General features: G+C 32.6%; 6 protein-coding genes across 9 annotated transcripts in view; 5 read left to right on the top strand and 1 right to left on the bottom strand.

Moving 5' to 3' along the window:
- Nucleotides 1-17,912, top strand: part of LOC123199375 (disease resistance protein RPP2B-like) — a 39,581-nt gene extending 21,669 nt beyond the window's left edge. The window contains exons 6-7 of one of the 2 annotated variants that reach the window (XR_006498343.1): nucleotides 17,514-17,642; nucleotides 17,781-17,912. The gene's annotated coding sequence lies outside the window, so the exon portion shown is untranslated. Of the gene's footprint in view, nucleotides 1-17,513 lie in introns of both variants that reach the window. The other variant, XM_044614346.1, reaches the window with a different exon arrangement.
- Nucleotides 1-26,427, top strand: part of LOC123199382 (transcription factor TGA1-like) — a 108,916-nt gene that overhangs the window by 29,974 nt on the left and 52,515 nt on the right. The window contains exon 2 of the mRNA XM_044614355.1: nucleotides 4,436-4,495. The gene's annotated coding sequence lies outside the window, so the exon portion shown is untranslated. The remainder of the gene's footprint in view (nucleotides 1-4,435; nucleotides 4,496-26,427) is intronic.
- On the top strand, nucleotides 2,938-4,038 carry LOC123199005 (transcription factor TGA1-like). The gene is made up of 2 exons (XM_044613803.1): nucleotides 2,938-3,210; nucleotides 3,730-4,038. The coding sequence occupies exons 1-2, from the start codon at nucleotides 3,067-3,069 to the stop codon at nucleotides 4,036-4,038; spliced, it is 453 nt and encodes a 150-aa protein (XP_044469738.1). The 5' UTR covers nucleotides 2,938-3,066.
- Nucleotides 4,571-5,614, bottom strand: LOC123199381 (transcription factor TGA4-like). The gene is made up of 2 exons (XM_044614354.1): nucleotides 5,395-5,614; nucleotides 4,571-4,801 (listed from the first exon to the last, which is right to left on the bottom strand). Exons 1-2 carry the CDS (start codon nucleotides 5,575-5,577, stop codon nucleotides 4,649-4,651), a joined length of 336 nt encoding a protein of 111 aa, XP_044470289.1. The 5' UTR covers nucleotides 5,578-5,614; the 3' UTR covers nucleotides 4,571-4,648.
- Nucleotides 10,501-18,806, top strand: LOC123199378 (disease resistance-like protein DSC1). The gene is made up of 7 exons (XM_044614350.1): nucleotides 10,501-11,129; nucleotides 13,113-13,481; nucleotides 13,607-14,653; nucleotides 16,826-17,380; nucleotides 17,920-17,984; nucleotides 18,102-18,304; nucleotides 18,387-18,806. Exons 1-4 carry the CDS (start codon nucleotides 11,070-11,072, stop codon nucleotides 17,360-17,362), a joined length of 2,013 nt encoding a protein of 670 aa, XP_044470285.1. The 5' UTR covers nucleotides 10,501-11,069; the 3' UTR covers nucleotides 17,363-17,380; nucleotides 17,920-17,984; nucleotides 18,102-18,304; nucleotides 18,387-18,806.
- Nucleotides 19,828-24,681, top strand: LOC123199380. 3 transcript variants are annotated; one of them, XM_044614353.1, is made up of 5 exons: nucleotides 19,828-20,028; nucleotides 21,895-22,269; nucleotides 22,366-22,486; nucleotides 22,761-22,923; nucleotides 24,394-24,681. In XM_044614353.1, the coding sequence occupies exons 2-5, from the start codon at nucleotides 22,110-22,112 to the stop codon at nucleotides 24,403-24,405; spliced, it is 456 nt and encodes a 151-aa protein (XP_044470288.1). In that variant the 5' UTR covers nucleotides 19,828-20,028; nucleotides 21,895-22,109; the 3' UTR covers nucleotides 24,406-24,681. The 3 variants fall into 3 exon arrangements, with proteins under 3 accessions (XP_044470288.1, XP_044470287.1, XP_044470286.1); XM_044614352.1 differs by having other exon boundaries at nucleotides 19,829-20,028; nucleotides 22,007-22,269; nucleotides 24,222-24,681; XM_044614351.1 differs by having other exon boundaries at nucleotides 19,829-20,028; nucleotides 24,222-24,681.

The following is a 26,427-nucleotide window of genomic DNA, read 5'->3' as shown; positions in this document are numbered from 1 at the left end:
TAATCGTCCCTAAAAATTTCATGGTTTTTGGATTACTTATTCCCACAACCGAGCTACTGTTCAAGGACAACTCCAACTCTTTTTCTTCTAAGGCGGTCACCTCCTCCTCTCTTATGTGTTCTGCCTCCTCCTCCTCCTCTTCTTCTTCTTCTGACGCCACCATGATCCGTAGCTGTTTAAATCTACATCGATGCCCTGGGTAGAACTTCTCATCACAGCGAAAACATTGTCTCTTCTCCAACCTTGAGCGGAATTCCTCGTTGGAGAGCCTCCGATATCGACGTTCTTGCGGTGGTTGGTTGGCTGATGCGATGGAGCTAGAAGCTCCTTTGATCGACGAATCTGCCCTAATGTCTGCTGTAGAGGAGACTTTGGAGTTAGACGCAAAATTAGTGTTATTTGGGAGCCGGTTTGGTCCTGTTTGATAATTTGAAATGGGTCGCTCGGTTCGGGTGTTGGGTTGTGATAATGGGCTGGATGTTTGTGCATGGGTTGGTGGTTGATGCAGTCTTGGGTTTGGGCTAGTGAGGTAAGAGTAAGTTGGGCTGGACGTCCGGGTCTTAAAGTTTGGATGGGTCGTATAGATTTCGGGTCGGGCATCAATTACCCGATTTTTCTCTTCGATCTCCTGCGCTCGCAGCATCGCCTCCTTCAACGTCGTCGGACGAAATAGTTTCACTTCTGCCCGTATCTCTTTCTTTAATCCGTTCATGAAGGCTGACAGTAAAACTTCCTCGGCGGCGTCCTCTATCGATGCAGAAATGGCCTCAAACCAACTTCTATACTCCTCCACAGATCCCGTTTGATGCAACGCCATCAAGTCCTCATATAAGGATCCCTCTTGTGCTGGTCGGAACCTTAACAACATTTCCTTCTTCAGTTCTGTCCAGTTAGTGAACCGTTGTCGGGTTTCATTCCATTGGAGTCATCTTAGAGCTTTGCCATCCATGCAAACACTAGCTGCTATTAATTTCTCCTGTTCTGAAAGTTGATTAACAGAAAAATAATGCTCCGCTCGAAAAACCCATCCCACCGGGTCGTCTCCAACGAACACCGGCAGCTCCAGTCGTTGATGAATTAGTTCGCGTCGAACACCTCCTGTATTATCCCCCACTTCGGTCCTCTGCTCTCTGACTCCTTCGGTTTGTTCTGGTTCTTCTGCCCTCATCATCGGTGGAGGTGTAATCTCCCTCATTGGTGATGTATGCGTAGGAGTTGGCGGAGTCTCCATGGGCGCTTTGCCTCTGTCAGGTGGTCCACTGTCCTTCTCTACCAAGCGTTCTCTCACTTCTCTCAGGTATTCTTTCATTGTCTCCATTATTGTTTCTACCCCCTGCATTCTCCCTTTAATTTCCTCCACATTTTCGCTCACGCTCTCTACTCTTTTATCAAGCCCTTCTAACCTTCCTTTCACGGACGTCAGTTCTTCTTCCAATCCATCTACTCTGGCCTCCATCCTAGTCATCTGCTCTGATACCAAGTTTGTTAGGTACCTGAAGGGAGCTTAGTAGCAGTAACGAGCCCTCCTTCAACTCCTGTGGGTAGATGTTCACAACAGCAGCCTCACAGTCTAAAGGTCCGCAATGGGCGAGCACTATCTCCGGAACTCAGGACTCAAGACAAAGTAATAAGAAGAAGTAAGAAGAAGAAATCAGAACAGAGAAAATAGATTCAGAGGAGAGCCATTATCCTCAAATGTGTAATAATGAACGTTATATGTTTAGTTCAATCAAAATATGAAAGTCTGCCAACATTCCCTAATAAAGATAAACAATCTCTTCTGATTACAGAAATAATTCCTTAATACTACTCTGGAAAACCAAATTACATAAAATAAACTTAACAATAAGTAAATTGCCTGCAGAGCCTACAAAAGGTCTGCTCCCTCCTCAATTCTCCTCCACTCTTCTCATATTTTTCTTCTGTCCCTCTCCCTGACGCTCATTCTCTTTTTATATTCCTTTAACCGTTTCTCCAGCTGTCGTCTGTGACCATTCCTTTAACCGTTTCTGCAGCTGCTGTCTGTGACCTGCTGTGCTTTGTTGGTTCTGAAGGCCTTGGAGTCTGCTGGGGTGACACCTGTCCCCATCTGTTGTCACCTTTTGGTTTCCTCTCTTTAGTGTGTTTCTTCCTGCGTGATATGTATACATTAGTCCTAACAAATTGGCAAACCAAAATGTGCATGGGCATTTTGAGGCAATAAGGACACGTGGCAATATGAAGAGAGACGGGGAATTGGTGGGGAACAAAAAGGATGGAAATCAGTTAGAGGGGGAAGCAGAGAATTAAGTGTGTGATAGCAGTGGGAGAGCACAGGCCTCTCGAAATGTCTGGGGATCTCGGATTTTCTTCTTCCATTTTGGTCTTCAGTATGTTGCTCTTGTTTTCATTTTATTAATCAAAGTTGTAACAAACTTTTTCAACTCTATTATGTAATTTCAGTAATATAAAGTAGAGATGTTTGTTTCCATTGAGATTGATTATTAGCTTTGTGTTTGTTTGCTGAGAAATTGATTTGAATGTTTATGCTGATTGCTGGGAATAAGAATTGGGTTGTATAGATTGCACTGGCTGAGTTGAAATAATAGAATAACATTGCTGTTGTTGTTGAGGAATTGGCGAATACAAAGAAAACAGGGAAAGTGTTGTCCAATTCATTTCAGGTCTCTTAACAACATTTTAGTGGAGGGTGGCGTGAGCCACTATTTCGAACTTTTCCGTAAGAAATCTACTGTTGCAAAAGCTGATGTTTTCTATATAATGTTTGACATGTGGATATGCACATGGAGATATCCAATATCACTGGTGTTTTATGTTAGGGTTGGAACACTTATCATGAGGTTTTTAATATTTTATCGATATGAGATTTGTTTAGTGATGTCACAATATTTCTTTTTCTGTCGTATCTTAATTGAATTGTTATCTATGGTCTTTCACCATAGGTAGACTAACGCTGATTGATAGGCTGACATTGATAACAGGTTCTTGTTCTTCATCTTGACACCTTGACTGATTCACAATACATGGAAGTGAATAATCTAAGACAGTCATGTCAGCAAGCGGAAGATGCTTTCACTCAAGGCATGGAGAAACTGCACTCTGACTCTTGCTGAAACTGTTGCTGCTTGTCAACTGGTAGAAGGAGGTTACATCCCAAGGATGCCTACTGAAATGGAGAAGTTGGAAGCTTTAGTCAGCTTTGTGAACCAGGTAAGATTCCGCATCATTGCTCGATCAGGTACAGCTTATTCTGGATTCTTCCAAAGTATTGCTGATCTTAACTTTAAATAGCTTTCTGTAATCCGTTTTCTGACCCTTCAATTAGTTCTTTACCAGCACATCTGATTTAAATTGAGAAACTTAATACTGAGTTGAATTTGCATTCATTTGCAAAATGTTAGTTTTCTTCTACTTTTAACTGTTTATGAGTTACCATTCTTCTACTATTCATCTGCACTATGCAGCTCGTATGAAAAATAGCTAGCTGATGATTGAGTTATTTTTCTGGCCGAAATTCTGCAAGCCCGAGATGCCAGACCAATCATTTTAGACCATCTTCATGGCATTGAATTCATTATTTTGGTGACTTTTTTGCATTCATGATTCCCAGGAATTATCATTTTAGTGATATGCTAAAAAACTGTAGTTTATTTTTCCTCGAGTGCTTCACATTTCTGCAAACTCATGTGTGGTTACCGGGACATGGTGTATTTGTGTTTATGTCTAAAGCTAATGGAGCTGCATCCAATCATAAGTTCGAAGGGCATGAACTCTTCATCCACCCAATTTGTCACCCCAAGTAGGTTTGGAATTTATGAGCCCATTCACCAACTTGGCACATGGGGGGAAAACTTTAAAAGTAATGGCAATCCAAATACATCGACGCCTATCATCATGGAGGTGGATACAAAACTAGACACTCAGGTGCAAACTGTTGACATTTACTCTACTTGTTTTGATACTAGAGGACACATTATAAGCATCCCCAATCTAAATAATTCTTTTTTTCAACTTTTCAGTCAGAGGATATCTAAATAATTCTTTTGTTCAATTTAGTTTGTGAGGACTTTTGGTCATAGCTCTGTGCTTTGGTATATTTGTATTCTGCTAATGTTAGCATATACTATTCTATTGTTTTCTCTAGCTTTCTTTTATGACAACTATTTTCAAATCGATCCTCTTCTCTATCTTTGACTTAGAAATTACTTAAATATTCTATATCTACACAGAGCCAAGGATGGGCACATAAACTACTTAATGTACTATGTATTACCTTTGACTTCAGTGTATTCAGTGCTTGCAGTCTCATCATTGACCAATTTTAACCATAATTTATTGCTAATTTTGTATGTGGTTTTAAGGTAGATTTAATGTTATTCCCTTAACATGAAGTGAGTCTTTTTTCTTTTTGTCTTTTTGTTACAAACTTCTGCAGATACAAAGGCGTCTCGCACAAAACTGTGAAGCTGCTCGTAAAAGCCGATTGCGGAAAAAGGTATTATGAGGCCTGATTTGAAACAGATTCCCTAGCATGCAACAAGTGGTTTGGGATTTTAAATTGAATTTTTTACCTCTGATCAGGAAACAAAGTTCCGACAGTGATGATCTTCCAGAGATTTTGAGCTTCTTGATTTTTTCAGGTATAAGATTACGCAGGCTCACGAGGACAGGTTGCCCAGATTGAACTCAAAGCTCTAAGACGTTGGAAGTACTCTGCTAGTGCAAGTAAGCCTTGAGCTGCCTGGCGAGTTGTTAGGATACGAGACATCTGCTGTAGTGTTTCTTGGCGAAGATGATCAGCCTGTTCAGGCAAGAGCTTAAGAAGTTGGTAACATGTCAGGATGTTCCAAGTAAAAACTAACATAGACCAGATTGTATGAACCCAAAATTTAAAGAACCATGTTATGCTAAGATACATATTAGACTCTGCAACCACAGTTAAGTTTTTCAGAAATGTGAAGCACTAAAGGAAAAATCACGAAAATGATATTTCCTATGAATCATGACTGAAAAAATAACCAAAATAGTGAATTCAATGCCAAGAAGATGGTTTAAAATAAGTGTGATTTGTCTGGTATCATGGGCTTGCAGAATTTCGGCCAAAATAATAATTCAATCGTCACCTAGTTATTTTCCATACCAGCTGCATGGTGCTTTCAATAAGCAGTTGGAAGTAGAAGAAAACTTCAATTTCACAGATGAATGCAAATTTAACTCGCTATAAAGTTTCTCAATTTAAATCAGATGTGCTGATAAAGAACTAATTGATGGGTCCGAAAATGGATTACAGAAAGATATCGCAAGTTAAGATAGCATGCGATAGAAACATCAGCTCTGCTTCGGAAGAATCCAGAATAAAGCCATACTTGATCAGGCAATGATGTGGATTCTTACCTGGTTCACAAAGCTAACTAGAGCTTCCAACTTCTCCATTGCAATAGGTATCCTTGGGATGTAACCTCCTACCAGTTGACCAGCGGCCACAGTTTCAGCAAGAGTCGACTGCAATTTCTCCATGCCTTGAGTTAGAGCATCTTCCGCTTGCTGACATGACTGTCTTAGATTATTAACTTCCATATTTTGTGACTCAGTCAAGGTGTCAAGATGAGGATCCAGAACGTATTATCAATTTCAGCTTATGAATCAGTGTTATTCTACCTGTGGTGAAAGACCTTATATAACAATTCAATTAAGAAGAATGTGAGCAAGCAATATTTAAGTGTGTGTCCAAAACTACAGTTTCTCCTTACTATTATCCATAACTACCTTCAATAGAGCAAATTATTTCACTTTATTGAATAAATTGAAATATGAATCACCTTAAGAAGCTCAGAAGGGCGAAATCCTCCTATCCAAAAGAAAAAACGTTCAGCTGTTGTCCTCTATATGCCAGACATTATATGAACCTTAAGAGAACCATATCTCAAAATCTAGCTAATAAAATTGGAGAGCCCAAAGTCATATAAATCTCACACTAGAAGCCTATACTTTTCAATGTAGGATTCAAATATCATATTTTACACTTAGAATACTAACAGAAAATTATGCAAATATCGGAGAATCATGCTTTAAAGGGAACACGATTAATCAATAAATAGCAGGAGCATACCATCAGTGGTGGTGGTGGTAAGCTAGTAGTAACAAAATTCCACAAATAGTCTTATTATCATGCATACACTCTAGGCCTCGAGATTTAGACACCAAAACAAGCAACTAGAGACATGCAATTTCAAGAAATAGCAATGTTTGTGAGCAAGGACATCAAAACAAGTTATTCAACAATACTTTGACAAACCTGGGTTTACAGGTCCATAGAACCCCATTTGACAACCTTCTACTCCACCACCTATATACGAACCCTGCAGTGTAGGATTCGTTATTTTGAATATTTGAATGTAAACAGAAAATAGGTGGGAAAGGGTTTATAATGTCATAATACCAACTAAGCAAGAAATAGAAATAGTAGATCTTCTTTATACCTGTTGTCTCCCTCTCTCAAGCTCATGCTCCAACTAAACCAACTTTAATCTACTAGATTCTAGTTGTTGAACATAGGCCATTGCTATTATAAACATAATTTGCATGCTTTAAACTGCCGACATTTTTGAAGCAGCTGCAAGCGTCTTAAGAAATTGTTAAATATAAATAGTCTTTTTACTTGGACAAAGTTATGTTTGTAATTAAATCAATTTTTGATGCATGATGTTCATTTTTATCATCTTTTAAAGAATATATTAGGGTTTATGTTTTTGGGGTGTCGCTGCAATGTTGTCATGTAAATTTTTACAAGGCAACAGTCTTTGTACTCCATATGTTGTTATTTTACAAGATCTTGCATTCTTGGAGTATGAATAGATACTTGATTGCGTAATACTAGTATGTGTTAATAAAAATTTAGTCATTGTGATTAGTAGGATAATGACCGCATATTTTATGTCAATTCATTTTGACATCTATAAATTCATAAATTCTTCAAATAAGTATCTTTTGAAATTGAGAAACACGATCATTCGTAGTGATAAAGATATTTTACTTGATATACGAAAGGGTAGTATTTTTACAAAGACAAGGGGATAAAAGAAGAATAAGGGGAAAAAGTTTACTAATTTTGTAGATACCCTAACAATACGAATTATACTTTTTAAGAAGTCCTTTAATAGAAAATTTTGATTATCCAAAATTTCTAATTATTGACTTAAATATAATTTTTCTAAGATTATTTTTGGGATAACAACTTTAATTATTTTAATGAAAACCTTTTGATCTTTTTAAAAAAAAAGTGATAATTGGATCTATCTAGGTTTTGTTATCCTCATTAATTTCTAATCTAACAAACATATTCATTGTATCAAACATGAAATTGTTGAATTCTTGTAGGTTTGAATATGCAAAAGATTCTAAAAACATGATGAGCTACGAGTATACGCATACAAACAATAAATTCCCATCTAAGGTTGGTTGAAATGATATATTTTCACATTGTAAATTACAAAAAGTTGAATTCTCATTTGATATCTATTTTTGCTAGAGAATTACTTCAAGTTAAGGAGCAATAAAATCATTAATATGCTCCTAAATAGTTTTAAAAATAAAAATATAATATTTTAAAGTTAGTTAAAGTTTTAATATTTTGTAAGAGTCTAAGTGGTAGATTTTTAAATTGTTAATAATATATTAGTAGTTTGACTTTTATATTAAGTGTTGATAATAATTTTGTGATTTTAATGAAAATGTAAAACAATCGTTTTAAAGAAAACTTAGCAGATTATTATCAGAAATGAATGATGGATGAGACTTTAGTTTTTTAAAACTTGAAGGACTAACAGTTATTTCTTTAAAACTTGGGTGGTTCATAGTAATTTGGCCAAAAAAGATTAAAAAAGGAAAAAGGCAAGGTAACTTGCTTGGAAATATGATATGAAGTTTCGATGAAGATTCCAAGATAGATACAGGGTTTGGACTTTGTTGCAGAATTTACCATCACCGACCCACCGGAGGTTCTGCTGGTGTGAAGACAAGCATCAACCGATAAAACGATCCACCAATAAGCGATGAATTCTTAATTTCTAATGCTGAAGCAACCTAGAAACACAGGTGATGTTTAATACAAATTAATAATTGTCAAATCAGAAGACATCTGCATCTCAAAGTCCAAACTCTTCAAAACACCTGTCATCCACCACCAAATGTAGGCCCACACACAATTCTACCTATAGAAATAATCTATAAGAAATTAGTTGATCCGAAAATTCCACGTGGAAGCTTTCGTACTAAATTTCTTAGAACTAGTCACCCTGTCTGCCTCTACTTCGTCACTGGTGAAACCCTCATGGTACTTTGTCAAACTTCCTGTGCTTAGTCACTGAGTATATCACATGTTCCTACCCAAGGTTTGGTTTAAAAACACTTTTCCATCCAAATTTACATAAATAAATTTTTACACCCAAATTCAACTCTATAAAAAAACAAACAGTATAAAAACAAAATAATAATTTTATTATAAATTAATTTTACAAATAAAAAGCAAACTTAAACGTTTTAAACATAATAATTTAATTTTTAAAAAATATTGTTACATTTTACTCTACCTTTTAGAAGTGTAATTATCATATTTGAAACTATTAAAAGGTAAATTGATATTTCAAAATTTTTTAAAAGCCTCAAAATTTCAAAAATTTAAGTAACCCCTAAAAATTTGTTAAATACCTTTCATATTTTCAAAATTATAATTTATCTCCTAATATACAATTATATAGCAAAGACATTCATATTTATAAAAGGAAAATAAAATGTTAGAGTAAAATAAAGACTCAATTACTCAATTATTAGAAAGAAATGAAAAAGATTCAAATATTATGGAATGTAGTTTAATTACTCAATTAGGTGATGTTTGAGTCACTGTACTAGCGTATGTTAATAAAGACTTAGTCTTTTAAAGCATATATTTAGGGTTTATGTTTTTGAGGTATTCATATAATGTTGTCACATAAATTTTACAAGATAACTATCTTCGTACTCTATATATTGTTAAATAAAATTGTGTGTTTTACAAGATCCTGTGTTTTTAGATTATAAAAAGATATTTAATCATGAAATACCGATGTATGTTAATAAAGATTTAGCTATTATAATTGATTGGAGAATGACTATATATTGTATGTAAATTCAATTCAAAATCCATGTATTCATAAATTCTTTAAATAAGTATCTTTTAAAATGAGTAAACATGATCACTCGTATTGATAAAAATATTCTATTTGATATATGAGAGAATAGTATTTTCACAAAGATAAGAAGATAAAAGAAGAATGAAAGAAAAAAAAAATTACTAATTTTGTAAACTTGATTGTACCTCAATTAACATGAATTATACTTTTTTAAGGAGTCATTTAATAAAAAATTTTGATTATCCAAAATTTCTAATTATTAACTTAAATATAACTTTTGTAATATTATTTTTGGGATAACAAGTTTAATTATTTTAATAAAAACAAAAAAAAGTGTTATCCTTACTAATTTTCTAATTTAACAAACATATTCATTAGATCAAACAGGAAATTGTTGAATTCTTCTAGTTTGAATTCGCAAAAGATTCTAAGAATATGATGAGCTATGAATATATGAATATAGACAATAAATTTTCACCTAAAGTTTGTTAAAATGATATATTTTCACATTTTAAATTACAAAAAGTTGAATTTTCACTTAATATCTACTTCTATTGAAGAATTACGTCAAGTGAAAGAGTAATAAGATCACTATATATATATATATATATATATATATATATATATATATATATATATATATATATATATATATATATATATATATATATATATATATATATATATATATATATATATATATATATATATATAAATTTTTTCCTCCTATTCTCTCTATTTTCAACTTCCCCTCTTATTTTTTCTATTTTCCCTTTTAATAAGTTTATGAGATACATTGTAATTTATTAAGATATTAGAGTTCTTAATAAAAATTTTAAGGTTTTTTCTTTTAAAAAAATTGAAAAAAGTTCAAGCATGTTTTTGAAATTTTAAAACTTTAATATACCATTAAATAGTTTCAAAAAATGAAAATATAATATTTTAAAATTAATTAAAATTTTAAGATTTTGTAAGAGTTTAAGTGATAACTTTTTAAATTGCTAACAATATATTTGTAGTTTTACATTTATAGTAAGTGTTAATAACAATTTTGTAATTTTAATAAAAAGATGAAATAATCATTTTAAAGAAAACTTAACAGATTATTAATAAAAGTGAATGATGAGTGAGAATTTATGCTTTTTAAAACTTATGGATAAAAATTTGTCATTTCTTTAAAACTTGGGTGGGATATTGGAGGAAAAACAGTTAAAAGGAAAAAGGCAAGGCAACTTGCTTGAAATCAAAGGGCAGCGTAATGTTCACGGGCCTAAAAGTCCAAGTCAAAAAGACGAAAGACAGGGCATGTTCCCGGAAACCGAAATAAAGCAAAGAAGAAAAAGGCGGGCCATCTTCCCGGAAAAGAGATAAAAAAGACTTAGATATTGTGGAATATAATTCAATTACTCAATTCGCTGATGTTTTAGTTTAGCCTGCCTTGTTTATGCGAAGTACCTCTCATCACTTGCAGCAGTTAATGGCTTCCTCCTCTTCTTCTTCCATTACTCCTAAAATAGAGTATGAGGTTTTCCTTAGTTTCCGTGGTGAGGACACCCGAACAAACATCACCAGCCATCTATATGAAGCCTTTTGTCAGAAAAAAATTAAAACTTTCATTGATGATAAGCTTAATAGAGGAGAAGAAATTTCTGACGCTCTTATGAAGGCAATTGAACATTCAAAGATCTCGGTTATTATTTTCTCTAAAGGCTATGCTTCCTCCAGATGGTGTCTCAAAGAACTTGAGGAGATTGTTAATTGTAAGAACACGTATGATCAGATCGTAATACCAGTCTTCTATGACGTAGATCCATCTGATGTCAGGAATCAAACTGGAGATTTTGGGAAAGCATTTGCAGAGCTTGAAAAGCATGCTATGGTTGATTCAGAGATGTTGACGAGATGGAGGACTACTTTGAGGGATGCAGCCGGCATATCTGGTTATCATTCAAAGAAATATGGGTAACTGTAAATTTTTTTATCAATGTTTCTATGCAATAATCTTTTTTTTTTTGGTAAGTACTTTGAAGCTACAAATTACCAATTTTTATGAAATAATCTTACACACAGCAGTTCCATATATTTTCTATTTTTATTATCTTTTCCAGATTTACTGGAGACAGATTCAGATGGATAAAACAATAATCAATGGGAAGTTTGACATTGTAGTTTATACTATGCTAATTTGGGTTGGGTTCCTGTTGTGTGTCTTTTAGCCCAAAACACGGAAAGACTTAATATAAACACTATCCATTAATACGAACTGTCAGTTTTACTTTTTGGGATGACAGCTAATTACTATATAAATATGATATATTATTTCATTTTTTTTGAGAATTGAATTGAATTTTAGCATTGATAAGTTTTCCAAGTTTTTAGAACATGGAAAGTGATGATCAAATTATAGTTGAATCCAAAATTTTGTGCCACTGAGAAATGAACTTGAGTTCATGTTATGACGTGGTTCTTCATCATGCCAATCTTACATTTTAAAAATTTTTATTCAATTAACAGTCAAAAGAAACAAGAAAAAATTAAAATTATGTTATATTTCTTTATTTGGTTTTTAATCATTTAATTTTAGTATCATATTATTTAATTTTTAATTTTTAGGACCGAGGCAACACTGGTAAAGGATATTGTCAATGATGTATGGAAGAAATTGGATTACAACTCCTCAATTATTCCTTCCAAGAACCTAGTTGGACTAGAGCCATCAATTGAAGAGATTGAAAATTTATTATGTTCAAAGGGTGTTTGCAAGCTAGGAATTTGGGGCATCGGGGGCATAGGAAAAACTACTCTTGCTGATGCTATATTTAAAAAAATCTCTAAACAGTTTGAAGAATTTTACTTCATTCGGAATATTAGAGAAGAATCAGAGAAAAACGGGGGATTAGATGAATTATGCCAAAAATTGAGTTCTGCAGTTTTAGGGGATGAACATCCCAATCATAGATTTACCTTCACAAGAAGAAGTCTTATTAGTAGAAAAAAAATTCTCATTGTGTTTGATGATATAACGAATTTAGAACAAATAAAATGTTTAATGGGAGTTTTTGACAACTTGGATTCAGAAAGTCGAATCATCATAACGACAAGGGATAAACATGTGCTAAAAAATTGTAAAGTGCATTACATTCATGAGATGACAAAGTTATCTTCTCATAATGCTTTTCAACTTTTTGACCTACATGCCCTTAAAGGAAACTCTCCAACAGAATATTATATCGAGCTATCATCTAAAGTAGTAGATTATGCTAAAGGTCTTCCATTAGCTCTTGAAGTCTTAGGTTCCTTTCTATTCGAGAGGACGGAGAGAGAATGGAAAAGTACACTACAAAACTTGAAAACAAGTCCTCATGGGGATGTCCAAAAGGTATTAAAAATAAGCTACGAAGGACTAGATGATAAACATAAGTGTGTATTTTTGGATATTGTATGTTACTTTAAAGGGTATAAAAGAGATCTTGTAGAAGCAATCTTGAATACTCGTGACTTAGACGCTCATATTTATATAAATGTTCTCATTGAAAGGTGTCTCATAACTACATCATCTGACACCATAATAATGCATGATTTACTTGAAGAAATGGGTAGAGAAATTGTTCGACAAGAATCAATTTATAATCCTGACAAACGTAGTCGGTTGTGGGATCATGAGGATATATTTTCAGTATTGAAGAATAATACGGTAAGAGTCAAAACACTAATTTTTTATTTCTATTTTATACATAAATTATAATAAAATATTTGTTAGCAGAATATTTATTTTTAATTATCATTGGGAATTAAATTATTTGGTATAGGATAGTAATGACACATCTATTATTATTTTTATTTACATATTCTGAAAAGAAACATATTTGAGAGTAAATTACTTAAGAATTGATGTAATTAAGTAATTTCAAATTGACTTTTCACCAATATGCTTGTGATTACCAGGGAACTAGGGTAGTTCGAAGCATATGCTTGGATATGTCTAAAGTAGAAGAGCTGCATTTAAATCCTAAAGCTTTTAACAACATGCAAAACCTGAGATTCTTGAAGTTTTATGGGTCTGAACATGGAAAGAAGGTGCCTGAATCTGATTCCTTTGCATTGCACCGTATCTTGAGATGGTTGAAAAGAGAAAACTCCAATGCTGGAAAGGTGCATGGTTTTGAGAAACTTAAGTTTGATTTCTATGAGATAAGGCATTTTTGCTTTCATGGATATCCTGACAAATCATTGCCACCAAATTTTAATCCAAAGAACCTTGTTGCACTTTACATGCCTAATAGCAAAGTTGAAAAACTTTGGACTAGTAACCAGGTATTTGTTAACTTTTATATTGCTTTTTTTTTTTTTGTGTATGCTTTAAATTGTAATTTTTTGTAAGTTAGTTATGTTTCTAGCTTTACTTCATTTAATTTAATTTTTTTTTCTTTTTTTGACAGGTTCTTGTTAATTTGAAATATATTGATCTCAGTCACTCTACGTATCTACACAGAATACCAGATTTGCTACTTATGCCAAATCTTGAGAGCTTAAATCTTAAAGATTGTACAATTTTGCTTGATAGTTTTTTATCTATCCAAAATCTTCATAAACTTGTTATCTTGAATCTGCAAGGATGCAAAAGCTTGAAAAATCTTTCAATTAGTGATAATTGCCAATCTCTTCGAGAAGTTAATCTCTCCAATTGCTCAAATCTTGAAACAGTTCAACATCTCCCTGATGCAGTTGAAGAGTTATATCTAGATGGAACTGCTATTAAAGAATTCCCATCAATACGACATTTATTTAGACTAGTAAAATTGAGTCTTAGAAAATGTTCAAGGCTTGAGAGATTATCAGATAACATTCGTGAGTTGAAATCTCTTAAATGTCTTTATCTCTCGGGTTGTTCCAAACTTGACAGATTGCCTAAAGGGATGGGAAATTTACAAAGTCTGGAGGTATTGGAATTGGAGGAAATTTCTTTTGCAAAAATACCAACATTTATGACAAGTTTGATCAACCTGGAGACATTATCTTTGACAATATGTAAGATACAAGAGCGACTGGGTATCCCACTCTTCGATTTATCTGTCTTCCAAAGAATGACAGAGCTATGTCTGACTGATTGTTGCACCGAGGTGTTACCCGACAATATTGGCGAATTACTCTCACTGAAGTGCTTACGTCTTAATCAAAACAATTTCAAGACGCTACCAGAGAGCATCAAAGACCTCTCTAACCTGCAAGAGCTTTATTTATACCTTTGCCCGAAGCTTAAATACTTACCAAAGCTTCCAAGCAGTTTACAGTATATTAATGCAAGGAATTGCGAATCTCTTGAATCAATATCAAGTTTACCAGCTACATTCCTATGTATGGATTCTTTTTTTGAGTGCATCAACTTCTCTAATTGTTTCAAATTAAAATTAGAGATGACAGATGCGCTCTTGAATCTTGAAAGAAGTGCAGCAGACTATTTCTCTCGACAATTCTATCACCGTAAAGTAAGTCGATCTCTCTCACTTTTTGTGTTTTCTTATGATGTCAATTCATTTTTTATAAATTTTGAATCTTGAAACTTTATAACTTTTAATATCCCATTCAAAAGACTTAAAAATTAAATATGAGTATACATATTTCATTTTAAAAGTAAAAGACATGTGGATTAAAATTTTAATTTATATAAACTTAACAAATAGTCCTACCCTTGTGATAAAGTGATTTTGAATTAAAAATTAATTAAAGATTATATTAAATTAAACTATCTAGAACAAACATTGAACAAATTTGATTAAAAAATGAGCAATATTATGTGTACCCATTTTGGGTACATAAATATATACACACTCATATGTGTCATTATATGATTGGTTATTATTTTATTCTTAATTCAAAATCATCCAATCACATGATGACACATATAAATGTGTATATATTTATGTACCCAAAGTGGGTACATATAGTTTTATTGTTAAAAAATAATGCAAGTTTTGATGAATAAGAAAACAAAAAATTAAGAATAGGAAACGGAATTGAAAGCTTAGGTTAAACTTTTACTTCTTTGATAACTCTCTATCATTTATTATGGGACGATCTATTTTGTTGAAAATCACCATTTTACGTTATTCACCAAAAACTACAATTTGTTTTGAGAAACATAAGACATGCCCATCAATTTATGAAAACTATTTTAACACCACAATATTCTTCACATATTTCATTTTAAAAGTAATAGACATGTCTATTAAAATTTTAATTTATATAAACTTAACAAATATCCTTACCCTTGTAGTGTCTTGCCTATTTGAGATTTTTTGGGTGCATTTGGCACGTTGTATTGGATTGCACTATGTTTTTAAAGTTGTATTAAATTAAAAACGATAAGGTAGGACTATTTTATATGTATATTAAATTCAAATTTCATAATAATAATACTTAATAATTTAAAGGGAGTTTATAATTTTACTATGTAAAATCAAGTAGGCTAAGTGAGAAAAGATAAAAAGAGAGAATTTTTTTTTTTTTTTATTAATCATCAACATCTAAGTATGCAACAACTAGGATTTATATACAAGATTTGATTGCTATAATGAAATAATGAGTTTTGAATAAAACTCACTGTTTTGATTTCAATACAATTAGATACACCACTTTGCAATTCTAACAATTAAGTACCATTACAATCTAATCCATCACTTTGCACTTCTCACACTTTGATTCTCAACATCTCCCCTTAAACATAACTTCCTTTATTTTCATCATCTTGATGGAATTTTTGAGACAACACACACGTAATGATATTGAGTTATGAAACTAGTGAACAATTTAATTCAATATAATCTCAAGAAAAGATTAATTAGCTTCTTGTGTATATAGAAATTTTAAGGGAGAAGTATTTACAAGGGTAATTACGAAACAATAAAATTATATATGCTCAGTATTGAGTATACTATTAGACACATAGATAATTTGTCGTCTTGTAATAGAGTGATTTTGAATTAATGATTAATTAAAGATTATATTGAATTAAACTATCCAGAACAAACATTGAACAAATTTGATGAAAGAAGAATGCAGGTTTTGATGAAAGAGAAAACAAAAAATCAAAAATAGGAAAAGGAATTGAAGGCCTAAGTGAAACTTCTACATTTTTCGTAATTCTCTATTCTTTATTATAGAACGACCTATTTTTTGAAACTTACCATTTTACATTATTAACCAAAACCCACCATTTGTTTTGAGAAACATAAGACATGTCCATCAATTTATGAAAACTATTCTAACACCATGATATTCTTCACAATTATAAACAGATCCACCAATTTGTAATTCTCACACTTTTACTCTCAACATACTATTAAATTTACTATTCTCATCATATCTTACCTTTAAATTATATTATACAGAATTACATCTAAAATATAGCTTTCTTATTATATAATATTCTTATATATATAAATTTAGTATTGTTAACTAAATAATTAATATATTTAATTATTTTTATTTGATATAATGAAATACTATATAGTCTTAATCTAAGACAAAGTTGATAATTCTTTAATCAAAATATTTTCTATCTGAAAATCTTACTTAGATTGCTGCTTTATGAATATAGAGTTTCTTACGACATATTATTAAAATATATAATATTAAATGGACTATTGATGTACATGCAGAATTTCGTTCCTTTTTGGCAATCGGCGTACATTCATTACCCAGAATGCGAAATTCCAAGTTGGTTTGACTTAAAAAGTGATGGATCCTTTATAAAGTTTCCAAGAGGTTGGGTCAAAGATAACTTAATTGGTTTCGCTTTATGTGTTGTTGTATCACAAGACTATCAAAAACTTACAATTTTCAATGTTGGATTTCACCTGATTGTTAATGGAAAGAAGATTATCTCTTGTTATTTAATTAAGTCATCAAGCATTGGGGTTGAGTTTCTTGAAGGTGAGGACATTATTGAATCAGATCATGTATGCATACGTTTTAATTACATTACGATGTACAAGGAATTTCCTCCACACAATTTGAATAGCCAGGGTGGTGTTGAGTTCTTCGTTGAACAAGCAACTAAGAATGGTATGGTTCGAAGCCCAGTGAAAAAATGTGGAGTGACTTTATTGTATCACAAAAATGATGATTGGAGAAAAGATCCAAGAGTGGATAAAAATGATGAAAGACCTCATAAGCGATTGAAACTTGAAGGTTGAAATGTTGTTATAGAAAAGGTAATGTAAGTACAAAATCCCTGAACTTATAATATTAGGTCAGAACATGTTGATAAGATCCCCTTTATGTCCCCATGTCCCTTTCTCGTGTGGTAAAGGGATGGCTGATGGTTGTGCAAATTTACTAAAGCAGGTGCTGCTTCCAGAGGAAATTTACTCCATTTCTAGGGCTTCTTGTTTGCCTAATCTTCACGATATGCCTAATCTTGGAAATTCTTTATAGATGATGTGGCTTACTCCATGGTAGTTTAATAGTTTCAAGGTAAAGATTACTTCATGTTGCCTTCTGAAGTATCTGGCTAACTTTCTGCAATTTACATTCGTGGTCTATGCTCTGTAGTTCTCTATTACAGAATGTTGAAGTGCCTCTTTTTTTAAATGTTATTCAGTGTGTTTTCAGGTTGGCTTTATCTCAGACTGGCAACTAAGCGTGTGGACACAAATTCCCTTGACTGTCATTTTAATATTCTCTGGATTTGCTTGCCTGGAATTGGATTATGTTACTAACTACTACTTAATTAGGTGTTGTATGGTTACAGATATGTTTTGCTGCTATTTGGTTCTCTAGGCTATGAAAGGGTATTGGTTGCTCTTCGATACTGCTGTAAGCTTGCTATTAACTAGTAATTAATTAGGTGTTATATCCATTGCTGCTTGGCATAACTTGGAGAGATAATTTGATGTGAAATTTGCTAATCATCAAGCCTCACTCTCTGTACAGGTTTTGTTGAGTCCTCGGTTAACAGCAGGAAACAAATTGATGCCGTACATTTCATTCATGCCTTCCATCTTACTGAAAGCTTTCCCCCTGTTCACTTCTTGAAGACATACTTAAAGAATTGAAGGAGTAACTCACAGGGAAAGGGTGTGAGTTCGGGTGGAGATACTAGTGCACCGGTTAATTTTCATACTAAAGCATAATGAGTGAGTGATGCTTGGAAATTCCTTTGTAACTAAATGCTAAATGAGAAATTTCTTTTCAATACAGATTGATGTAAATGCACAGGAACTTGCTGCTTTGAAAGCTGTAGTTAGTTGTGTCCAAGAGTACAGGCTTGAACCTGACTATCCTCTTGATCCACTTCAGAAAAGTATTGAACAACTGGAGAGGTCAAAATCTGATAAGAAAAGGGGTGGAGATTTTGGTAGACGTCAACACTCCAAGAAACAAAGAGCAAACTACGGATACCATGGATTTCTTTTTCACAGTGGCAAGGCAGCTCCTCGTAGGCTTGTTCTGCCTGTTTTCTGATGTGTCGTGCACTTGCGAGCAAAACTCAACATTTTCTTTGACAGGGCAGCATATGGAGGAATGCCTGAGAGATATCCTCTGCCTGGTCCGAACTCTTATGATTATCAAGATTTTTATGCAACCTTAGTGAATGTGCAGAGAATTTATTTGTGAGTGAATGACTTTTCCCACCCATGCTTGGCTGTAAAACACTTCTTCACCCAAAATTGACATAAATAACATTTCTCCAACCAAAATTAGACATAGATAGTATTTTCTCACCCAAAATTAAACTTTTTTATTGAAACAACATAATTAAAAAGTGAAATTATCATTTTATCCCACCTATTTTATTTTTCAAAATATTATACAACACTATATTAACAAAAAATTAAAAATAACACTCAAATATTTAAATTATATGATAAACATATTATTTCTTTAAATATTTAAACATATTTAGAGTTTAAGTTTTTATGTTTAAAATTTTTGAGTATGATAGAATATTGTTATTTTAGCGCAAATGTTTTTTATGCTAATTAGGATTAAAAAAGTGTTTGCGCAATAAACCTTGGGTGATAAAAATTATTTACATAATATTAGGGGTATTCATTTAAATACTCAAATGGGTATAAATTTATATATGTAATCACATAATTAAGTATTATTTTATCTTTAATTCAAAATTACTCAATCATATGATGACACATTTAAAAATATTTATTTAAAATGTATCTTTGTCAATTCCAAACGAAGTGATGATTCATCAAGTCTTTTGCTCATCAAAAAGATGAAGATCTAGCAGCTGACGTTTCATGGGATGAAAGCTTCATTGGGTTGGGGGGGATATTACTTTTGAAAATTAGAAAACTTTAAATAAGAGTGAAATTGTTAGTTTTTAAAATCCAAGGAGGAAAATATAATGAATTTTATATATTTTTAATATTATTAGTAAAACGATGATTTTACCTTATCTCTGACTGAAAATTTTAACAAAAATTAATAAATAGATAAGTATTTGAGTTTTTCAAATCTTACAAATATATATTTGTCTTTATATTAGAACTTGAGTGGAAAATATTTTTTGGCCTAAATTTTTATATGTCCTTAATAAATTTTTTGCCAAACCACCTAATATTACCCAAGGTTTAGTCAAATGTAAATTCACAGCCGTTAATTTTGAAAAATCCAAATACATTCCCAAGTCAAAATCCCTAAAATAGATATATCATCTCCTCTGCACTCCAAAGTCGTCGGCTCTCTGACATTCAAACTTGTCTCCTCTCCGGCGTGTCTACTCAGTCTCCTCTTCAACTTCTCAACTCGTCTTCTCTCTGACACTTGAAATCTCTGTGAACTCTCCATAACTTGTCTTAAATCGTCAGTGCATCGAACTGTTTGTCTTCATCAGAGTTTGGTATGATTTTTTTTCTCTTGATTGAGATGAACTCTCCCGTTGATGTGCTAAGTTATTACCTTTTCAATGCTTTTGTTTTGGTGCGATCTCCATTGCTGCTTAGTGAATGGCTGTAATGAATATTCTGTTTATTGATATACAATTTAGCAGCCTTTCAATTGACAGACAAATTGGTTGAAAGATCATCCTTTCTGTTCTCTTCCTTTTCTTTCCTTTCCTTTTTTGGATTTGCGCTTCTAGTGTGCAGTCATTCATTATAATGTCTGGACTTGTTCTACATTTATTTCACATTCTTATGATTATGATCCTGTTGGGTTCCGTCTTGCTTATTTGTATATTTACCAATACACTATATGGTTGTGATAGTTTTAAAGTTTATTGCTGGGGCTTCTTTGTTGTGTCACGAATTTTATTTGCCTAGGGGTTTAGATAAATGTCCATACGAGGTTTTGTTATCGTTTTTTTGTTCTATGGATTCTTTGCATAAACAAAAGGTTGGGCGGTATATTGTCTTGTTAAAAATACTAATTACCCATGTGGTCAATTAAAATTTTCACGGATGATTGCAACTTGTTCCATTCCCTTGATGCTTCTATTTGTTGAGCTGTATTGTTATATCGTTGCTGCACTATTTAAAGTTCAAATTAACAATGAAGTCCAAAATCTTCAAAATCTGCTTTTGAAGTTGTTCAAGGTGCTGCAAATATTTTCTGGTACGAATATCATCAATTACAGAAGAATTGATTTTCCTTAAGTTGTTAGTTGTGGAGATGGCTTTAGTGGATGTTGTTACTGTCAATAGTTTTCTGTGTTTCATGTCTTTAGTAGCATTCTGCATAGCTTTGTCTGTACTTATACTTGTCTGAAGTCTGTTGCATTCCCTTCCATAACCATCCTTGTGATGATTGACTTCCAACATTCTGGCTCTATTGTGATTCTTTCATTTTACATACAGTCTTCTATCTGTCTTGGTATCCTATCCATGTCATAGAATGTTATTGCGTTTACTGTAAAGACTATATATTATGTTTGCTAAAGCAGAATTTGTTAAATCCCTACTATTTCCTATGTTAGACATTGGTAGAAGTGAGCTATCAGTTGTTAAATCCCTACTATTTCCTATGTTAGATGAAAAGCTTGCAGAAGGGATCAAACTTTATGCTATATCAACAACTGCAACCACAAATCGAACCATTCTTTTGAGTTGTTTTAGGGAAGTTGAAGTTGTTGATATGTAATGATGCTCAATCAGTTCACTGTGTATTTCATTTTGTTTGAGTGTTCAATATATAATTTATGTTAGAACTGAAAGCATATGTAAATTAGATCACAAAAATACTTCTTAACCAAGGATTTCTTTGTTCAATTATCGAGGCAATGTTCAACCACTATAAGGAATTTCAGTTTCAAAGAGTGAAACTGAAATGGGTTCTACCACTAAAAATATTTGGAATACATTTAAGAAACTATAATGCAAATAAATGTAATGTAATTAAGTTGAAATATTTTATTCTTAAATTTGGTAAAGCAAAAAATTACATTGGTAAATTATTTTTAATTATGTTTGAATTACAATTTTTATATGAGGGGTATTTTTGTACATTTAATTTCATAATTACATAGCATGAATTTTTAATTTAAATTATAGGAATTTATGAGATATTTTTTTTATTATATTAAAAAGGAATAATAAATAATTTACCATGTGGATTTAGATTTTTCAAAATTAGTGGGTAAAAATTGGCAATTAACTAAACCTTAGATGGGATTGGTGTTTTGGTCTAAATTTTTAACCCCATCATCTATTGCTTAAACATTTCACCATTCCCTTCAAACTAACAATTGACATCTATCACTCTCTTGAAGGAATAACGAAAGAATATCCTCAAAAAGTCTCAAAGCTCACTCTTCAAATTCTTTTCTCTACATCTTGATCCGCACCATTTTACTCTTACTTGAATTGCCTTGGCCCTCCTAGGAAATGGCTTGGGCACCTACTCACACTCGCACTGCCGCCGCCATTTTTCTCTTCTTATATCTCCTCCAACCAACTCCTGCCACTCCGACCGCAAATCTCTTGCATGGTGTCACCCATCCCGCCATGGTATTGGCGCTCTACCAATTCCCTCCTCATATCTCGAGAGGCAGCTTTTCGAATTGTCGTTGTCACCTGTAGAGATTCACATCTAGTTCGCACCCTAACACTCGTATGCAACTCTACAACAATCTACTTCTCAACAGGTTTGAATTTTTTTTTGTCTCTTTATGTTGATTTGTCCTTAATCTCTTGTTTCAAAGTGAATTTTTGTTTGAATTTGTGGTGATTTGGTGTTGAAGGTATTATACTACACACCTCTAGATCGTTACACCACCTCAACAATCTGCTCTCATTATTGAAACTGGGAGTACTATTACCTAAGTCCCCTGTGCTACTTGTGAGCAGTGCGGCAGGCATCAGGTTATTTTTAATTTAATTTTATCATTTTGCCATCTTCATGTGAAAAGGGGAGGAAAAGAGTCTTCGGTATTTATTGACATAATTAGATGTCTGATTCATGCTATATACTGAATACCTAATGTGTAGCTTTCAAGGTAAATGAGTTAAAATATGCTAGAAATTTTTGGTCATGCAATTGACTGGAACTGGGGGTTGATGTTTATTTTCACAAGGATCCCAAATTCGAGCCTGACTTATGAAGCCTGTAAAATGCAATCTGGACTGCAATTGTTAGGGTACAATGTTTTTACAAGAGACAGTATGCTGAGAGGAGTTCAAGCAGTGGTGTTCATTCTCATTATGGAATGGTGGGATGGATATTGGCGGGGATCCTATGGTTCCCGATGATATATATCCATAGCAAACATGGTCTTTGCTCATTCAGCCCCTCTGTGCAGGTATGTCTTAGAAAAGGTTTTCTTTCATAGATTAATTTATCATTGAGTTAAATTCGATTCACAACTGATTTCCTTTTCATAAACACCTCATATTAATGCATGTGATATACATATATATAAAACTCTGTATTGCCTTATTAATTATTTATTTATTTTGTAGTTTTGATTGGTTTTTGGTTCTTGTTAGTCTTGATTCCGTTCTGCAAAATTCCAAATTTTTAGTACATGAATTTGCTGAATCTGACCCATTTTTAAAGTCTTGAGGATAAGTCAATGAATGAATTTGGTAGCTATATGAATAGGCCTAGTAAAATCAATGCCTGGCAAGGAACAATTATAGGGATCACTAGTTTTAAGTTAAAATATAACCTAAAGTAAGGCAAATGAAAAACATCATAATTTTTTATAATGGTTTGGCTTTAAGAGTAATGAATCTTTTGCAGAGTTTCTAGAAGGCTGGCTCGATAATTTAATTGATTTCGTTTTGTGAGTTGTTGTATCATTACAAGATTGTTAAGAACTTAAAACTTTCTGAGTTGGATTGATCTGATTGTTAAGGAGAGGTCATTTCCTTTGGCCGTTTATTTGAATCAAAAGAGTTTGAGGCTAAGGTTGTTCAATCAGATCAGAAGCCCTGTTTTCTGTGGTTTTTATGGCCTTAACACATGCTAGTAACTTATAAACGTCTTTCTCATAGTTATGCCCTCAAAAAATGTGGCCACCTAAATATTTCTGCCACATGGTAACTGGACTCAAACATTGAATTTAATTGATTTATTTAGTGAGATTTTAACTTGCCTTCTTTCGATTCTTTTCAATGACTTCTTATGTTTATTTAACTTTTTATTTATAATAATGATATTTTTTTTTTTTTTGATGTTTTACATGCTAAACATTGTTGTAAGGTATCTTTTAATTGTTGCCTATGGTTATTTCTAAATTATTTCCCTTTTGTTTCAAATATATAATTTATATTTTAAGCATGAAAGATGTCCTATATGTTTCAATTGGTTTATCAAGATTTTGTATATAACTCCACATATTAATAAACTTCACATGATTAGGATTTTTATTTATTTATTTTTTTTTTAAGAGAATGGTTATACAGTGATCCCAACTCATAACCTATTGAAAATGATCTTTTGTCTTTCAGTTTGTCACATGTAGAAATAGCATAAGGCTATGCTGTTATTGGTATTATCGTTATCATTAATGGAAGTATTCATTGTATTTTACCGTCTACTTTATGTGATTCACAAATTGCTGTACTATTGAAACCTGAAGATTGTCTTCTTCAGGTTTCTGATAAGAAGTGCAAGAAACAAAGAGCAAACTGAGGATACTGTGGATTTCAATCTCACAGTGGCAAGGCAGCTTTCGATAGGGATGTTCTGGCTGTTTTCTGATGTGTTTATGATTTACTTAATGACTAATGCACTTACCAGCGAAATGTAACTTTTTCTCTGACAGGGCAACATATAGAGGAATGCCTGAGAGATATCCTCAGACTGGTCCAAACGCTTATGATTATCAAGTTCCTGGCCAGCCTGTTTTGGCTCAGCAACCAAATGATCAAAGAATATGTTTTTATCCCCAAGATGATAAGAGTTAATGTAACTTCCTACGGTGCAGTCTTCACACCAGCCATTTATGTAGTTATTAAATGCAAGCTTTGTATGCAACTTTTAGTGGGTGGATATGCAGAGAATTTATCCCTTATTCCTCTCTTCTTATAAAATATGCGTTTCTGTCCTATAATCAAATATTATAAGGTAAATTGTACTTTTTTTAAAATATCCTCGAAAGTCTTACAGTTCACTTTTCAAATCTTTTTATTTACATCTTGATCTGCACCGTTTTACTCTCACTTAAATCGCCCTGCACCATTTAACAAAATTGGTTGCATGAATATCTTGTGTCTTGTATATGACCTAACAATTAATTTTTAATTAAAATGATGAAGCAAATATAACATCACTACTGAAAACGACTACTCCTAATTGAATTGATTGTCTACTAATCACCTTGTCAATGATGGGCTAACTAATATAGTACAAACTTAATTAGTGTTCTAATCACACTGAAACTAAATGGTTTCCTCACTCTTATGTGACAAATATCCATCTCACTTTCAGCTAATTAATTAGTTATCAATTCCCTAATGAAACAAAAATCACGAAATCCTATGATTAATATTTTTTTTTTACAAATAAAAATTAATGTCGTTACATTCTTACAGCTCGGGGTGATCACTGGATCACAATGTTAATAGAATGTTTAATTGATTTAGAGCAGAATCGAAACAAATCAGTGCTTAACATAATTAATTATGTTATTTATGTTTAGGGGTTGATAAGAGACCAATCTGCCATTAATATACTGAATAATAATCATTCAGAGTTTTTTATTCTTTTTTTAATTTTCTTCTCATTGTGAAAAACAAATTCAAAGATTCCCATTTTTGTAAAAAATCTTTTAACTGATATATATAACGAATGTAAAATCAGTATTACAAAGAATCAAGCAAATCTACTTCAATGATTTTCAGAAAGTATACTTTTTTCTGGTTGAAACAACAAATTTATGTCCTTTAAAAAAATTGCAGAGAATGAGATTGATATAAAGGGCAGTTTTCAAGCTTATTAAGCTTTACCTCTGAAAATTGTTCCACAGACTTCTTCGACTCCTGCAAATCATAATGGCAACTAGGTGTACCAGGATTAGGGAGGAAGTCATTCTTAGTCTCTTGGGGGAAAGGCTTATTCTCAAACTCAGAATTGTAACACAGCATTCTATCTCCTGGAACAGAAAGCACAGATTTTAACTAATCAAAGCAAGCTAATCAACTTATTACTTGCAAATAAAGTTATAAGAACAAGAATCCGATACCCCCTAAATGGGTATTGTTTTTCCAGTTTCTTGGAAAATTGAGTTGTTACTTTGGTGGACTTCTTACCACGTTTGCAATATTTCCTGGCTTCCTCACATTCTCAGAAACAATGTGACAATTAGAATTGAAGAAGGGCATGAAATAAAGAAGCAGATTTAGATGAGAACAGACGAAGCACAAAAATAGAAAGATATGAGCTAACCTTGTCTTCTCAGTGGTGAAAAAGAGCTATATCTAAAGGCCCTCAGCAGCTGTAGTATTCAATTAGGTTACAGTCAAAAACAGAAAAAATGCAGTTTCCTTCAAAATGAAAGGGGAAATGGATATCATATTAAGCTCAAGCATTTACTTCCAAATCAACAAAAATAGCTGAAAAGCATAAGGAACAAATCAGACTGTCAGAGCAATCAGCATTTACAGAGCATACAACCACATCCACAGAAACTGGTGACTGAGAAGAGCGATCTCTAATGCTGGTCAAAGCCAGAAAAATGAATTTTAAAAAACTTACTCTTTTTTTTTTCTTTTATTTTTTAATTCAATGGGGCACCTAAGCAAATTTGTTATTAGAGAAGAGATTTAAAAAAAAAAAAAAATTCAGTGAAAGAAGCACT

The sequence above is a fragment of the Mangifera indica genome, chromosome 16, assembly GCF_011075055.1.
Source record: "Mangifera indica cultivar Alphonso chromosome 16, CATAS_Mindica_2.1, whole genome shotgun sequence".
Lineage (NCBI taxonomy): Eukaryota > Viridiplantae > Streptophyta > Magnoliopsida > Sapindales > Anacardiaceae > Mangifera > Mangifera indica.
The sequence above is the reverse complement of the archived record's forward strand: the minus strand, read 5'-3'. Positions and strand labels throughout refer to the sequence as shown.

Bases quoted from the DNA above. Each gene is read 5' to 3' on its own strand.
- LOC123199005 (XM_044613803.1), top strand. From the start codon at position 3,067: ATGCTTTCACTCAAGGCATGGAGAAACTGCACTCTGACTCTTGCTGAA. The intron at 3,211-3,729 runs GTAAGATTCCGC...TTATGTCTAAAG, and splicing joins TAGTCAGCTTTGTGAACCAG to CTAATGGAGCTGCATCCAAT.
- LOC123199381 (XM_044614354.1), bottom strand. From the start codon at position 5,577: ATGGAAGTTAATAATCTAAGACAGTCATGTCAGCAAGCGGAAGATGCT. The intron at 4,802-5,394 runs GTAAGAATCCAC...TTGCCTGAACAG, and splicing joins TAGTTAGCTTTGTGAACCAG to GCTGATCATCTTCGCCAAGA.
- LOC123199378 (XM_044614350.1), top strand. From the start codon at position 11,070: ATGGAGGACTACTTTGAGGGATGCAGCCGGCATATCTGGTTATCATTC. The intron at 13,482-13,606 runs GTATTTGTTAAC...TTTTTTTGACAG, and splicing joins AACTTTGGACTAGTAACCAG to GTTCTTGTTAATTTGAAATA. The intron at 14,654-16,825 runs GTAAGTCGATCT...ATGTACATGCAG, and splicing joins GACAATTCTATCACCGTAAA to AATTTCGTTCCTTTTTGGCA.
- LOC123199380 (XM_044614352.1), top strand. From the start codon at position 22,110: ATGGTGTCACCCATCCCGCCATGGTATTGGCGCTCTACCAATTCCCTC. The intron at 22,270-22,365 runs GTTTGAATTTTT...TTGGTGTTGAAG, and splicing joins AACAATCTACTTCTCAACAG to GTATTATACTACACACCTCT. The intron at 22,924-24,221 runs GTATGTCTTAGA...TGTCTTCTTCAG, and splicing joins CATTCAGCCCCTCTGTGCAG to GTTTCTGATAAGAAGTGCAA.